Source organism: Caloenas nicobarica, chromosome Z (assembly GCF_036013445.1).
Source record: "Caloenas nicobarica isolate bCalNic1 chromosome Z, bCalNic1.hap1, whole genome shotgun sequence".
Classification (NCBI taxonomy): domain Eukaryota; kingdom Metazoa; phylum Chordata; class Aves; order Columbiformes; family Columbidae; genus Caloenas; species Caloenas nicobarica.
The window spans coordinates 66,124,882-66,142,050 of NC_088284.1; the positions used below are offsets into that span (position 1 = coordinate 66,124,882).

The window sequence follows — 17,169 nt, forward strand, 5'->3', positions numbered from 1 at the left end:
CCTCTGTCACTGCAATGCATAGTATTGGTTTGCATTTTTGTCTGCCCGAGGATAGTACTAACCTCATTGATCATGGTGGGTGCCTCTCTGCAGGGACTTTCCATACAGAGGTACAGCTCAGAGCACTGCTACACCAGCACTTCTTCAGCAGTTCTTCCCCTGCTCCCACCTGCTTTATTTCCCTTACCAGTGGACAGCCTCCAATGTGATGCAGTGGCATTGCAGCAGAGGCTCTGCAGTAACTCCTGTCAATGCAGAAGCTTGCGGCACGCTTCCATATTGTGCGCTAGTGCTGAATGTGAATGACTCCCCCTGTGATGCTGGAGTTGCAGGAATTCTGCAGTGTGGTCCTTGTTAGCAGTCAGAAAGCAAAGTGCTAGATCAGATTGTTCAAATAAAGGATTGATTCAGACACCTTCTTCCCTCCTATTTGACAGCTTTAGCTGAGGAAAAAAAAAAGGCAAATTAGGGATTGATTCTAAATGAGGAGATAAGAACACAACACAGGTTCACAATGCATATTTCTTACATTGCAACAATGCTGGAGTTTGGGATCCTGACCATTTTTTACCATTCTTGGGGAGAAATAGTTCCACTGAGCCATTTTCCTTTTGCTCCAGGCTGTCACTGGTGTTACTGGAGATCCTACCCCACAAAGAATTTCCGTCGCGACTGGACAAGCTTTAGCAATGGCTTGTCTTTAGCACTGCCCGTTCCTACGTCTTATGTATGTCACATCTATAGCCAATTTCCCTAGCTTCTGACCTGCCTTCAGACTGCTAGTGGAGCTCTTCACAGGGCTATGGGCCCTGCTACTTGCAGCCATAAGGACTAGCAAGGCCAAGCTGTTTATGTATATAAAAGGTACTTCACTGCTGACATTCTGCATCCAACAGCAGAGTCAAGGGAACTTCTAAGGGAGGATAAAACCCACCCACCTTGTGGCTGGCATAGTGTTGTGGTGGAACAGGCTAGTGAACAAAGATTTATAGCAGGGAGAAAGTGATTTCAGTGCAATCAGGGGAGGGAGTATGTTATTTCCTGATTAGATATAGCTGCTGAGTGACAGGAGAGAAAAGGACAAGATAATCTCAGGCTTGTCTGGCAGATGCTTTAACTACATCATGAACATTTCTGTTAGAGATGCTCCTGATGGCAAGCAGTTACAGGTGCAAGTTAATGCTTGCAATTTTCCGATGTGGTAGACAAGTATATTTCTTCATTTTGCCATGGAGAAAGCAAAACTTCATTGGCATAATCAAAGTCTGAGTGCAAATAGGAGATAAACAATGAAGTCCTGTGGAGATTCTTGGATCTCTCATTTTTTTTTCCCTTTCTCCTTTCACACTGTCTTCATGACCTCTTACAGCTTATGTGATAGCAGTGGAGTCACTGTGCTTGTCAGTTCTGCAAGGAAAGGATCTTCTGCTGATGAGCTCTAGCTGGCATTGTGGACTGCCCTTGCAGCCATCCCAGCTGAAGAAGAGAAATTTACTAATGAAATGTAAATGGACATTACTGTATCTTAAATGTATGATAAGTTGGGATCCTATTTCCGTTTCACCACTGAAGTGGCTTGTCCTACATTGTCATGCCATGTCCTGTTGACAGTCCCTGCTTTGCACAAGGTGTTTACAAATTAAAAGAAAAATAAAATAAAGATTTCCAAATGCAGGGGAGAGGGTGATAAGCTTTCTTGTCTTGGGAAATGTTTTGTGTTTAATGAAAGTATGGGTTTTGCTCAGTTTCTCTAAAAAAATGTGTGCAATATAAGTATAATGCTAATCAGACACTTCTGGCTTCTGGTGAGATTTGTCACATCTGTTGAGTTTCCTGAAGCTTTCCATGAGTACTGATATTGGATCACTTGGCTTGTAAATGAGGACTTCCTTCATCGAGATGGCTGTTCTGGAAAAGCTTCAGCAAGATCACTCTACCTCAGTTGAAATCGGATGTTAATTTCCTTTCTAGTACAGAATAAGGTATTGTGAACCAACACCGATATTTTCTACGGCTTCTTAATGTTTCTGAAGATAAGCTATCTCCAGACTAATCTGGTAAAGGTCCTTCTTTCATATTCTGATGTAAATTGGAGAAGGACAAGAAATCTGAAATACAGCTTATGTATATACTTTTCAGGTTGTGAGTTTTGTTTGTTTGTAATTTTTCTTTTAGTCCAGATTCTAATGTATCTAAAATCACCAGAAAATCTCCTGTGTGGCTTACTGTTATTTCTGAGAGTGTGATTTGCCACTGGGAAGTATGCTTCATTATTTGCAGATAACCAGGGCCATGACCATAAGTTTGAATTGCAGGTGTCACATATTTTCTATGGTAACAAATTCTGATAACATAAATGCCAAACTCTGCAGATCAAACAGACAGAAAAATTAGCCTGCAAGTGGCAGTTTTGTCTTACTCTAGCATGTGAAGTGACAGAGAGAACCCAAACCAGAACATATCTCGATTAGAGACTGTGCTTTTTATATATTTTCTGTTTCAAATATTTTCTCTTTCTGAAAAGCCTACAGCGTTGGCAAACCTTCACCATGTGTACACAGACTTCTTCCCATTAAAATGACAGACTTCTTCCCACTAAAATGTATATTTCTCACTAATTTCTTTTGCAAGTCAGCTATGTCTTCCTTGTGTTTGCAAAACTAACAATGCCTCACGGCATTTTAGAGCCCGTTTGAAAAGCTTTAGCAAACCTGAAGTTACTCCTGTCACTGTGCTTTCAGAACATGAACACTTACAGTGACAGGAAAAAGTCAAAAAGGCAAAAACTGCATGGAAGGACTATAGAAACCTGTGGAACATAGTGTGACATCTGGAACAAGTGTTCATCAGTATGTTCTACAAAAGGCAACTGAATTTTTCAGCATATTCATAGTGACCACACAAGCATTTTTTTGTCCTGTGTGACATGCTGCATCATGACAAAATAATAAAAAAAAAGGTCAGTCGCACAACTATATGAAAAATGGAACAAATGGCTCCGTAACTAAGACCTAATAAGTCTTGTTGTTTCATATGAAATCTGTCTATGGAACCACACTTCTGTCACTATGGCTTATATTCCAGATCCTGTCAGCATTTACCAAAACCCTGCCTTTTTAGTATTATCTGCTAGGGAAAAAACAAGTTTATTTTTTTCCCCTAAATGTAGGATTCATGCCACTTTTATCATCCCCACTGAAATAATTCTGACCAGCAGATGTCAATATTCTGCCTGAGTGGAAATGGGAACTTTATAAAATTGGAATTTGCTCTCAGGCACATAGTATTTGTTTTCAGTCATATAAAATACAGAGATACCAACTGTAAAACACGACATTGTTAGGTGTAGAAAAGGTATGTGTATTTTTGATGCACAAAAATATTTTAATGACATTTTTCGCCCACACAGAAAATGTTTGTATGTTTAATCTGTTATTTTTCATGAAAATATATTGATATTTTAGTGATAATTTTATTGTAAAGGCTTTTTGGAGGAAAAGTGGAATAGGCAATCAACATTAGAAAGAGAAGGCACAATCACAAAATAACTAAATAATGTTTGTTGAAGAGTCATATTAGGTCTTGATTCTTCCACATGCCTGAACTAGGAGGAGATGTAATATTTCTGTTTTTAAAGACAGCTTAGAGGGCCTAGTTTTCATTCTGTTGTAAAGCAAGAACAAAAATGGTGAAACCTTGACTCAAATGACGTGGCAAAGGAGACTTTATTATCTGGCTAGCTGTAGGTGTTAGCTGGCAACGTTTCTGACTGCTGCTGAATCTTCAGCACGAGAGCAGATCCTCAGCTGATGTAATCTGGCATAGCTTTGTGCCGAATGATAATTAGAGATGACAGTCTTAGAGAATGGTGGAGCAGTAGCCTTAATGAAATGCTTTAACAGTTGGTTTGGAGGATGGGTATCAATGGGCTGAAAAGTATCTCTGAATTTAGTCAATACAATGATGACATTGATGTGGACTCTTCTGCAACTGCTTAGGCTGCCTTTCTTGGGCCCAGTGCTCCCACCCAACCACTTTAAAATATGGCCTTACAAAGAGGGCTTAATATCGTCTTCTGGGTCGATTTCCCCGTTCTGTCCTAAGGGGCAAGAACTTCTGAGAGTTTAGGTTTTTTTCTTAAATTTTCTTTTTTTTTCTTAAATTTTCTGAAGTCCTTAATTTGAGTTCTCATCTCTGACTGCTGAGTGGCTGTGGCCTTCAAGAAAAAGAACCCAGTATTTAAATTTCCTAGTGGGATTTTGGTTCAGCCGTTCTTTTCTTGTGGTTTGTCTGTGCTTTTCCACACCAGATCTTTCTTCTGGATAATGGAGTTTAAGTTGATAATGGAGTTGAAGATATTTCCTTGAGGAAACTACCCTGAAAGAAAAGTCACCCAGCTCCAGAAGGGCTGAAGACTTTACAGCTCTCCTCTCTCTTTTGACTCACCTCTGTTGTCTGTAACAGTACTTCACCCATAGCTTTTCAAATTAATTTTCTGCTTGGTAAATAGTTTTGTTAGGCACTTTAAATGGGTGACTCATGATGGCAGTTGTGAGGCTAATATTGACAAAGTGACCAAAACCAGGAAGCATGTTTGGAAGAGGAGGATGACCTGCCTTTTTGAGTTAGCAGTGACCACTCCAGCAGACTACAGAGCTGCACTATTAAGAGTGTCTTGCATTCCTCAGCTAGAGTAAAGATGAATATGAAGGGAAGGAGCAATTGCTGTGGTTTGTAGATGTGAGATGGGATCTTTAGGGCATCTCTGGAGATGATAAGCCATGTCTTTGAAAATCCTTGTCAACTATGAAAATATCTCAAAGTGGTGAAGAGTAAAATTACAGCTAAAAAGGGCTGGAACATTAATTACCTTTGTGTACTTTGTATTTTTAGAGTTCAATTTCAATTATTCAGAACCTGTTTTGAATATTTAAGTAGCAGCATATTTGCGTACTGTTGTTTCAGGGACCTGAAATCTTTGTGGTAGAAAGCTCCTGTGCAGATTTTGCCACATCATCTGTAAGGGGTGGTCCATTTGCAGAAGATTCATCCATGGATTGGTGAAGAAAGCTTCTGGTATTTTTGCTTCCTTCATTACCATTTTTCACAGAAATTGCAAATGAATAGCACCTTTTAGGACAGTTAATCTGTCCACTGCAGAATTGTTCCTAACAGCACTGAGTTTGAAATCCGTGATTTTTTGTGGCACTTCACTGATCTCTGTAAGGCACAAATTCAGTAATACAGACCACAGAAACTCGTCTGCATTCAGATTAATGACAAGAGAGTATCTGCATGGATTTGCACATCTATTCTGTATAGGAAAGAAGGGATAAGTAGATAGTAAAGTTATTTGTTTTTTTTCAGGATGGTTCGTAGTATTGATGTCTCATTAATATACTGTTTTGGCTACTAATTTGCAAGGAGCTGACAGAAAACAAACAGAGCTGATAGCCATTTCCTATTGTACAGATAATTATAGCCTGCATTAGTAAGTGCTTGGCCATGCTGCAGTTGCAGCTTTGTTGGAGAGAACTGGAGTGAATTTGAAATTATTCAAATGTCTGGATATTATTAATGGCATGTGAGTGATTTACTGTGGGTGTTATACTAAAAGAAAGTTATAGAAGATTTAACACAGTGGTTGAAACCAAGAGGAAAAAAGTACAATTTTTCTTCTGTTCCTCCTCGTTTACTGCAGGAGTCACTTCACTGAAATCAGTAGTTACACTTAGTTAAAAGAGTCTAAAAATTATTCCGAGACACCTAGGAATGTTTCTAAAATTAAATGGTGTTTGGTACAAAGAACTAAAAATGGACAGAAAACAGCAAGTCATATGTCTGATTAATTTCTTATGACAAATACCAGCCCAGTGAAAGGCTAGTACATTCACTGGATCATATGCACCTGACTTAGTTGAGGAATTACACCACTAAAACAGTTTGTGACAGACAATGCAATTGCTGAAATCCATTTTGAATGGTGCTGCATGGTAGTTACTGCTCAAATCTGTTACTGTCACTTTCACTGACAGTAAATGGAAACTCAGTTCAATGTGTTCCACTGAATCAGGGAGATGAAATGGTAGAACAAAATAATTTTCCAATTAGTTTTCTAACTGATTAATTTATTAAAAAAACCAAAGTATTTGCTGAAGACATGACCCGAAAGTTCCCTTTTGTTTTCTCCAATATTAGTAGATCTGTCAACTGGGTATTTTATATATAACTCATGTGAACCTCAAGCTCTTGCACGGTGTGAATGTATGTTTTTTTGTATCTATCAATTTTATTTATAAACTTGATTTCTAATAGTGAAGGCCTAGTTGTGGCTTGAGTCAGTATGCTTCTGAGAGTCCTTAGGCATGAGTGCCTGTTACCTTCCGGTTGGCTGGGGTCAGGCCTTGGGACCTGCTTCTTGCTCTGTGCTTAGCCATGATTATTACCCTTAGCGTTGCATTGGTACACACTGGATGAAGCAGTTGTGGCCATTTTTCAGCTGTGACAATTTTTTTAGTACCTTGATTCCTTTCACAGTTCATTCTATGAAATCACCTCTTTTTTCATCAGCACACATGACCACGGATATTTCTGTCTACTGAATACAAATCTGTCATTCTTGATTAATCACTTGATAAGTTCCAAGAAACAGACATTAATTCAACAGCGAAACAGAGGTTTGTTCTTGCAAAGACATGATAGTATAATATGTACCTCTGACACCAGCAGAAGATTTGGTTTCTGAGACTTAAGCAGTAATAGGTTTTCTGATTGTATAACTTAAGTTAAAGTGTGTTTGAGATAAGTTTTTCAGAAAGAATATTATGTCTGAATGTTCTAACCACTTACAGAAAAAAAATCGCAAAACATTTCTGCAGGAAAACATGATGGCTAGATTTTTCAGTTATAGCTGAATCTGTTTGGTTTTGTTTTTTTAACTGCAGAAAGTGAGTGAAAAAGTAGGAGGTGCAGAAGGAACCAAGCTAGACGATGACTTCAAAGAAATGGAAAGGGTAAGTCTAAACATAGATGTATATTTTCATTATTACCATTCATTTTTCCTTTCTAGGACAGGAATTTCAAAGCTTTTGTCCCTGAATCACTCAAATAATTTTGAAAGACTTAACTTTTATTCAGCAGGACTGATCTTTCAGCTACTTATTTCTTTTTGTTTTCTAACCAAGGCATACATAATATATGGCACTCTCTATAATGCTAATATTTCGTTCAGAGATTGAGACTGATGTCGACTACAAATTAGTTTCAGTTAAACCATTATACAGGATCTCTGAAAACAATCATAGAATCATAGAATATCAGGTTGGAAGGGACCTTGAGGATCATCTGGTCCAGCCTTTCTTGACAAAAGCACAGTCTAGACAAGATGGCCCAGCACCGGGTCCAGCCAAATGTTGAACGTGTCCAATGTTGGAGAATCCACCACTTCTCTGGGGAGATTATTCCGATGGCTGATTGTTCTCATTGTGAAACATTTCCCTCTTGTGTTCAATTGGAATCTACCCAGAAGTAACTTGTACGCATCACCCCTCACCTTCCCAGTGTGACTCCTTGTAAATAGGGAGTCTCCATCTTTTTTGTAGCCACCCTTTAAATACTGGAACATGGTGATGAGGTCTCCTCTAAGCCTTCTTTTCTCAAGGCTGAACAAGCCCAGTTCTCTCAGCCTTCCTCCTATGACAGGCTTCCCAGTCCTCTGGTCACCTTTGTGGCCCTTCACTGGACCCTCTCCAGCCTGTCCACAGCTTTTTTGCATAGCGGGGACCAAAACTGAACACAGTATTTCAAGTGTTGCCTGACAAGCACAGAGTAGAGTGGGATAATGACTTCTTCATCTCTGCTGGTGATGCCCTTGTTGATGCAGCCCAGCGTCCTGTTGGCTTTCTTAGCTGCAGCAGCACACTGTTCACTTGTATTGAGCCTGTTGTCCAATGGGACCCCCAGGTCCCTTTCCACAGAGCTGCTCCCCAGTTGGGTAGATCCCAGCTTGTGCTGCACTCCTGGATTATGTTTTCCCAGGTGCAAGACCTGACATTTGTGTTTGTTGAACTTCATAAGGTTTTTGTTAGCCCACTCTTCCAGCATATCCAGGCCACTCTGCAGGGTGGCTCTCCCCTCTGAAATGTCTGCTTCCCTACTCAGTTTGGTGTCATCGGCAGACTTCATCAGGGTACACCTGATGCCAGCATCCAGATCACTTATGAAGAAGTTAAACAGCATTGGGCCCAAAATCAATACCTGGGGGACCCCACTCATGACAGGTTGCCAATTTGAAAAGAAGCCATTTACCACCACTCCCTGGGTATGGTCTGTCAGCCAGTTCCTCACCCACCACAGAAAATGTTTGTCTAGACCACAACGCATCAATGTCCCTAGGAGGAGGCTGTGAGAAACTGTATTGAAAGCCTTGGAGAAAGCCAATGTCCACTGCTCATCCCATATCAACCGAGCGGGTTGCTTTGTCGTAGAAGGTGATCAAGTTTGTGAGGTATGACTTGCTTTTGGTGAATCTGTACTGGCTTTTTCGCAGTCACACATTTCATCTGACTTGTGACAGCCCCCAGGAGGGGGGCATTCATTCCATAACCTTCCCAGGGACTGAAGTAAGACTGATGGGCCTATAATTTCCTGGATCCTCCTTTAGGCCCTTCTTGCAGACTGGGGTGACATTAGCCTTCTTTCAGTCTTCTGGGATGTCCCCTGATCTCCACAGTTTCTCCAAGGTTATGGAGAGCAACCTCACAACGATGTTAGCCAGCTCTCTTAACACCCTTGGGTGGATATTGTAAAGGCCTATCAATTTGTAGGAGTCAAGCTCCTGTACTAGTTCCCATACCAACTCTTCCTTCACTAACAGCGGGTCTGTGTTAGCGTGAACCTGGATGTCTATTCCTAAGGCCTGGGGGCCAACAGTGCTTCTAAAGACCAAGGTAAAGAAAGTGTTGAGAACCTTTGCCTTTTCAGCATTTTTGGTGACTAAGTCACCTCTCCTGTTTAACAGCAGGCTCGTACTTTCTTTCTGTTTCTGCTTGTTTGCATACCTGAAGAACACTTCTGTGTAGTTTTCGACATTTCTGGCTGATTTCAATTTGAGCTGAGCTTTTGCTTTTTGAACGGCATCTCTGCACACCCTGGCAATGCCCCTGTAGTTCTCAATGGGTATCCATCCACTATTCCATCTCTGGTTTGCTTCTCTTTTGGTTTTGAGCAGATTCAGAAGCTCTCAGTTAAGCCAAAGGGGACTCCTGCTTTGCCTACTTCCCGTGCCTCTAAAGGGAATGAACTGTTTTTGTCCTTCCAGGAGGGCATTCTTGAAAAAAACCCAGCACTTGCTCTAGCTCCTTTATCCTCCATGGAAGCTTCCCATAGAATTCCTCCCAGCTGAGCTCTGGGTGAGCTCAAGTTTGATCTTCTGAAATCTAAAACTTATGTCTTAGTACTAACGTTCAGCACACTCAGCAGGGTTCCAAACTCCATAATATTGTGATCACTGCAGCCAAGGCTGTCACTAACTGACGTAAAATCTGGTAATTTCAATGGAAAAGGGTGCCTGTAATTCTCAGCTCCGTGAGCGTCAGTCAAGAGGAGTAAGAGCTGTCTGCCGAAGGGAGTTGACAGTGCACTGGAATATTCATTGATAGGTTCAGAGATCCTGTTATGCAGCCCCCACTGGCAGAATGTCTTGCATAGATGGGGCTAACCCTCACAACAGACTGCTTGGTGAGGCTGGCAGTGATAGCACCGAGTGTTTCTATGGAGGGACAGGAAAAAAAAAGGCACAGCTGTGTGTGGTGGTGATAATATTTCATTTGGAAAGATCAGTATAGGCAGGTTTTTTTCTGGCTTTGACTTTGAAAGGTACTATCAAATCTTGTAACACAAGCTACTGCTAGGTGATTCGTAGGGTACGTATGTGATACATAATTCTGACTGAGAGATACAGAAGCTATTTATCTGTACATTTGTATAGTGAGATGGGAAAAAACCTTGAATGGAGAAGGGCATATCTTTTGTACTTCTTATGGCAAAAGTACTGCAGAATTGGTTTCTCCCCTTCTGCCTAGCTTCCCTTTGAATGTGCCGCAAGTATAGGCACTGCCCTCGAAACTGGAAGATGTTAACGAAGATTCAGAAAACTGATGCAAGGTTTAGAGTGGAAAATAGGACATTGCAACAGCCAGGGGTGAGTCCCACATAGTGCTCATGGGCAGCGTGGGGTTGTCAGCTGAGGAGATAAGAGCACTGAGAGTTGAGAAGAGAATGGAGTAAACTCATCAGTTGCCTCCATGCTCCCCACCTGGCCCTGTGTCCCTTGATGGCTTTTCTGCAGGCAGTGGACATGCCCCTTTTGCCTATCCCTGGCCTTCTGTTCCCTCGCTTGCACTCTCCTTTGCCAGGGCTGGCAGACTTCTTCAGCTTCTTCATGTAAAGCATTGAGCAAGCACTGGCAGATGGCAGTGCCAACAGGAAACAGGAAAGAGGTCGGTCACAGCATGCTGCAACCAACCTATCTCAGGTGTTCTTTTTTAAAATAGGAACTTGTCATTATGGTAAAGGAGTTCACTCCGTGGGACACAAGCTACCCTGCAGAGAAATGCAATGTGTCTTCATAAATGCAGAGCACAGGACAGATTACAGGGATCCCCAAATCTGCCCAAGCATTTTTGTGTTTGATGCCTGATTCTGAGTAGTTGCATACTTTGCTGTATGCAGCTTAGGAAGCTGATGTGGAGTACTTTTTAAGAAAGTAAGAATTCCTGTTACAGTAGAAGAAAGTAACGCTATTCAGTGCTAAGCTTTTTAAATTTCTGAGTCAGCCAGGGAAACAAATGATCAGTGCATCCATGCTGATAGGTTTCTTCAAATTGGAAACCGAGTGATACTGAGTCTTCTGTACCCCGGTTCTACCAGAACTCACTCTGAAAGAGGTAGACAGCCCATTTTATCATTGATGGTTGGTTTTGATTGACATTTGCTTTAATCTCATTTTTCCAGCTATTAGAGTATCAAAGATGGTTAATTCTTCAAGCAGTTTTCAGTGACCATTCTATCAAAAATCTTTACCTATTGTGAACTCTTCCCAGGGTTATGTAAAATATATCAGCATGTTACAATGAGTCGTATCAAATTCTTAACAGATCCTGAGGTACTCTGTACTAATGTCCTCACTTGAGAATGGATCCACTATAAACTGAAATCATGCTTTGGAAGTTTTCCAGATATTATGACCATTCTGGTACCAGGGCTGTTCTCAGGGACACAAAAATAAAATTATAGGAAGAGTTTAAGAGAGTTTATAAGAAAAAAATGGAAGAATGAGAAACATCTTCCTTTTGTCTAACATTTTTTTCCTGTTTCTTTTTGTTCAACTCTCTGTCTTTTAGAAAGTGGATGTTACCAGCAGGGCAGTTATGGAGATAATGGCAAAGACGATAGAGTATCTGCAGCCCAATCCAGGTAACGTAATTTCTCAGTCTCACAGTACTTGCAGCACTTTTTGAAAATACTCTTTCTCTCCGATAGTAGTCTGACAGATCTCATCCTCACTGGTGCAGTTAACACAAAATTGGTGCAGTTACCGTGAAGTAAAAGAGATGTGTACAAGCTTCTGTGTTAGGCTGTCAGGGGAAATGGAGACTGGCTTTGGGAGGCTTGTTTTCCTCTTGTGTGTTCTTGCTTTAGGTAAGAGGGCAGCATATGCCTAGAAACAAGGTGTATTTACTTGCAGGCATCTGAATGTCAGCCCTGTGATCATGGGGAGCTGGAGGTGGCCGTGGACTCCCCAGGAGTGGCCAGGCAGGGCCTGGCAGCCAAGGCCCGTCCCAGTGCTCCAGGCAGGAGCAGGGCAGGCGGGGGGCACTGGGGCAGCAGCAGCCCTGGGCGTCAGGCACCTCCCGGGGTGTGGGGATGGACCGAGGCCAGGCAGTCAGCCCACGGGTGGGCATCAGGATCAGGCATGATAACAACACCTTTCACCTTGTCCTCTAGACATTTCCCATCCTCATTAGAGTTACTACAAAAGGGAGGGTGCGAAAGAGCTGTTGATGCCAAACTAGAGAAAAGGGCAGGTAAATGGACATAATCAGAGATGACTAAATTGAACCTTCAAAATAGAAATAAACGATTGATTTCCCTGGGGAGATGAAAGAAAAGTTTTTTATTGGGCTGATGGACAGCTGTATGCTCCTCTCTTGCTGAAGGATCCTCACAAGGGGTGATCTGGAGCTGTTATAATCAAGTAAACCATTAAATTCAAGAAGTTGAAGATTTATGTAGTGATCTGGGAACATAAGTGTTTTGATACTACCGTAAGTCAATGCCATCTGCACTGATGGGGCCAACAAGCTTATGCTTGTGCAAAATTAGTATGAAGATAAAATGAGACCGTCTGCCTAACACAAGTGCCTCAGAGTTTCGTGGAAGTACAGACCTAATTCACTTTTTCACTGTGAGGAATTTATTTCCTAATAGCTGGAAACAAATTTGAACCAGTGTGAAATATTTCAGTTCCAGTGTGGTAGGATAAAGGACTGTTGCTGGTATAGCTTAATTGGAGATATTTTTATGTTAGACCACAGAGGCAAGGAAGATAATTTGATGATGCTGCCAGTGGATTGAAAAAAGGAGGAAAAATATTTACAACTTCTTCACTGCTAGAAAGAAAATAATGATGCCTAGGATGGTTTCTGTGTCAACAGATGAAATACTGTTTGTCACTTGAGTCCACAGCTTCATTGCTCATCGTCAAGAAGTACTCTTCAGGAAAAGCAGTAGGATTGACAAACATTATGGGACTAGTGATAAAGTTGTTAACTACTGTCAAGCTGCTGTTGTGCAACATCATATAGACTGAGTAATAAGCTTTGGCTGTTTAGTGCTTCTCTGGCTTCCTTCCTGACGCATCTGAGTGATTGTGATTGCTGTGAGTCATGAAAGAGGCTCATAGCAATGGCAGAGAGCAAAATTTCTGCAAGTAGCTGAGAGTGTGATTTCAGGCACCTCAGGCTGACACAAGTTTGCTGTGCTGCAGGAAAGAGCAGTCTCCATGCTCTATCTACACATCCCTTCATCTGCTCGTGGCATGTGCAAGTAGGATCAGAAAATTAAAGTTGTAATAGGCAAGAAGAAAATTTACTGTCTTGCATATCAAATGAGATCATGTTATTCATTCCACAGCTGGGCAATGGCAGTAGATGGAGTAAGAGGAAAAGAGGACAGACTTTTTTCAGCTTTCACCTGAGCTTAGATTGGTTTATGCCAATTGAAAAAAGGCTCCCTATAGTGAGAGGAATTGCATGGAAAATTACTTATTTTTTCAATAAAATAAAAATTCTTTAAAATTCTCCCTACAACTATATTACTATTTACCTAGGGCACAAAAAATGCCGATTTCCAGTATTTCCTGTTTGCTTTCTCATTTTCGTAAGAAGTAGAAACATTACATTGGGAAGAGGGGGGAAATTTAATGAAAAAAAATCTTTAACAGCAATATTTAACAAAATATTTTCTTTAAAGTTTACCTGGGTTTAATAGGGAGAAGAAGGCTTGGGATGTAGCACACATTCCTTGATAAGTATGATGTGCCCTGAAAACATCAATATGCTTTGATAGCATAGCAGTGCAGTGCTAGCAATCAATTTGCTTTGTGGTGTTTTGAAGGATCAATAAATGAAGTATGCAACGTTGTATAACTTCACTAAACAGTTAATTAACTAATGTGGGAAAGAAAAAATAAGAGGAAAAGGAACGAGGAAAGGGGCAATGGAAGGGAAAGGAAGAAGGGAAGGGAAAAGAAAAGAAGGGAAGAGAGGGAAAAGGATAGTAAAGACAAAGATGGATTTGTTGAACAAGTTGTTGAGCTGAGGTTAGCATGAATGATGAAGACAGACTTTTAGACTTCCCAAGCTTGGGAAAAAAAAAAAAAAAAAGGGCAGCTGCAAATAGCTAAAATTGAAATGATGAAGGCTCCAAGGCTTTCCATGCAGATGTACATAGCTATAATTTCAAGAAAAATATGCAGGATGAACAAGATTGAAAGTAGGAAGAAGGAGCAATTGAATCCACTGCTGAAGTTTCTTTCGATCTCTTTGGCAGTAATCTTATGATTTGCCATGGCCCTGTTAACACTTAAGGCAACACATTGGTGACACCATGAAAGTCAATGTAAAGGAGAGGGAGCGCAACTGGGAAAAGAATCAATCATTCAGGTCACTTCCATGTGGTATTTTGTACATCTCTGCCTGTCTTCACTCAGGTTGAAACATAAGAGAAGAAAGCGTGTGGCACTAGCACACATAGAAATGAAAGGGCTCAGGATGGGATTTTCCACAAACTTACTTCTGCTCTCATAAAAGTTACTGTAATAATCTTTAGAAGAAGAAAAGTGGAATGCGACCACTGGCGGCTGTATTCTAACATTTCCTACTAAATCAGTATTCTAATGTAATAATTATTGAATGATTAGATGAATCATTGAAGTAGGAATTTCTTCTCTTTATGAATTATTTTTGCCCTTCCCTTATTGTCCTTTAATATTTTTCATTCCTCCCTGTGTCTTTTGCTTTCTGCTCTTACCTGCCTGCCCAGAATGTAGCCACTTCATTTTTCACATTTCCTCTTACATTTTTTTTTCTTTTATTTCTGAAAATACTCCCATTAATTCCTATTTTAATTCAGCTTGCTGCCTCCATTCCCTTGACTGATTTTGCTTTTGCCATAGTTCCTTTTGTGCCTCTGTATTTCCTCATTGCCACCATGATTTTGATGCCATTTTTAAAGGCCAGACACTTCATTAAAATGCTGCTTATTATACTGAGCAGTCAGCCAGTCTGCTGACTGTAGTTTTGTAGTGGGCAGAAACAGGAGGCATCAAGAAATTCATATGCTAAAAAGTGTGATCTGGTGGCACTCAAGGGTAGTGAAAAAGCTTACAAAAACACAATTACTGTATGTTAAAAGTATGTCATCCTTTTATAGTTGCTTCTCAGGCAAAATAAGTACGACACTGATTTTCCTGTGTCTGTTTCTGTGTCTGTGCATACATTTGTATGCCACAAAGTGAAACATTCAGCAACAAGACCCATCTGCTGACATGGACTTTCAACAGTAAGTTAAGAGCAAAACACTTGTTGACTCTAGTCTGCTCATGTTTTGTTTTGTTGCAGAAGTGTGTGCAAGGTTGAGTTTTAAGTAATGAAATCAGCACACAAGAGTGTGAGCTACTAATGTTTGGTAAACAGAAATACTAACTCATAAGAGCAACTAACAAAGTCAAGCCTTTGCGAGGAGGAAGGTAGAGACATTCATAGCTGCCCTCCTGTAGCACACACAATAATGTAGATAGAAACACCCACTGAGTCCGATTTGCTGGTAACAGGATTCAGCTGGCAAAATTTGTAGTGCCGTTAATTAATTCACTTTCTGCAGGCCATTCACATTCTGTAGCTGCAAAAATTCACTAAAGCACGTTATCAAACAAATTAATTATTTTTTTTTGTTTGCTGTCTTTGTTTTCATCAATTACGATAATTGTGTCCTTTCTTCTGATCTGCAGTTTTGTTTCTGAAATAATATACAAGGCTAAAGTACAGTTGAAAACCAAATTGAAGTAGGAGTTTCCCCAAATTCCCATAATAAGCAGGAAATGTTTCAAGGGTTGTTGGACATCATGTTTAGGGACATAGGTTTTATTTAATATTCTACAACAGAAAAACTTTCAAACATTTAAAAAATGTGGGGCACCACAGTTTAATCTTGAGTGTACCTAATCTGGACTTTTCCTTGAGAGGAAGCCTAGCTCAACCTGCTCTCCATCTGGTACCTAAGGATTTTAAGATTAAGAATTTGGAGGTATCTTAAAGATTTTTTTGCCTGAGTTGTAGCACATATGTTATCTTGAGGGTATTTCTTGGCTTTCTTCTGTCGAAGTCATTTCAAGGGAAGCTTTGTCTTGAAGTTCAGGACAAAGCCTCCTCTCTGGCCTACCAGGAGAAGAAACAAGTCAGTGACCAGCAACATTTCATTGCTTTGCTCTAAAAATAATTAATGAAAACCAGAGCTTAATCCTAAACTTAGATAATGTCCTTCATATGCGTTGTAGGTAGTTCAGATAAATTAAAAGAGTGCATTCCTGTCTGTATTCTCAAATTATTGCATATTTGTAACCTCTGTCAATTGCCTGCTTCAGCTTCCAGAGCTAAACTCAGCATGATCAACACTATGTCAAAAATTCGAGGCCAGGAAAAGGGACCAGGTTACCCTCAGGCTGAAGCCTTGCTGGCAGATGCGATGCTGAAATTTGGCCGAGAACTTGGAGAAGAATGCAACTTTGGTAACTTGATTACTTCCCTTTGTGTTGTAATGTAATAAAAATGGTAGTAAAATTTAATATAATTTTCATTGTTAAAGTGTTGTGCTCTTATAAAGGAAGAACTTCTGCAAGGGTCATCAGAGTTCTGCATCACCAGACTTCTTCTTTAGGTTCATTCTAGGCCTGTTGAGTATCTTTTGTGGGTTTGGACTAAAGATTTTTTTATCGAGGATGAAAGTCAAATTGTTTCCATTTGGACCCGTGGCATATAGAGTTTAGGAGATATGTTAGGATGAAAGATGTACATGTTCAGAAACTGTATTATTGTCTACGCATGTGTACAATAAAACCTTTTTGTCCTCAGAATCCTTATAATAAATGTTATTGTCTTCATTACAGGCAAGGAATAAAGAATAATAGATTTTTAGTAGACTTAGACCTTTTTTTTGACCAGATTCCACGTTTTAAGGCACTAGTGAATATTCCCATCTTATCCGTCAACGACTCTTCCCTCCACAGTCCAAATGAGTTTACAGATGCCTGAGTTAGAAATGTTAAAATGAGAATTAAAATTGTGTTCTTCAACAATAGAGTTCTAACCAAAAGGGATCCTTTGTCTTCCTGTCCTCTTTGTGTGGGCTTCTCTGGTGCCATTTTTATATGGCAACGCACAGGACCCTCAAATAGGACTGTGAAAAATGTATTTCCTATCTGAATCTTCATAAAATGTTGTTCCTGGCAGGAAGACATCTGCAATGGGAATGGTACTTTCTCGTTTGTTTTATATAATTTACTAATTAACGTGGCAGATGTAAGTTGATTTGTGCTAAAGACTACTGAAT

At 40.3% G+C, this 17,169-nt stretch overlaps 1 protein-coding gene across 1 annotated transcript in view; it reads left to right on the forward strand.

Moving 5' to 3' along the window:
* The window catches only part of SH3GL2 (SH3 domain containing GRB2 like 2, endophilin A1), a 103,880-nt gene that overhangs the window by 75,989 nt on the left and 10,722 nt on the right, over window positions 1-17,169 (forward strand). The window contains exons 2-4 of the mRNA XM_065656599.1: window positions 6,945-7,013; window positions 11,403-11,475; window positions 16,205-16,348. Of these exons, the coding sequence (XP_065512671.1) occupies window positions 6,945-7,013; window positions 11,403-11,475; window positions 16,205-16,348 (286 nt within the window). The remainder of the gene's footprint in view (window positions 1-6,944; window positions 7,014-11,402; window positions 11,476-16,204; window positions 16,349-17,169) is intronic.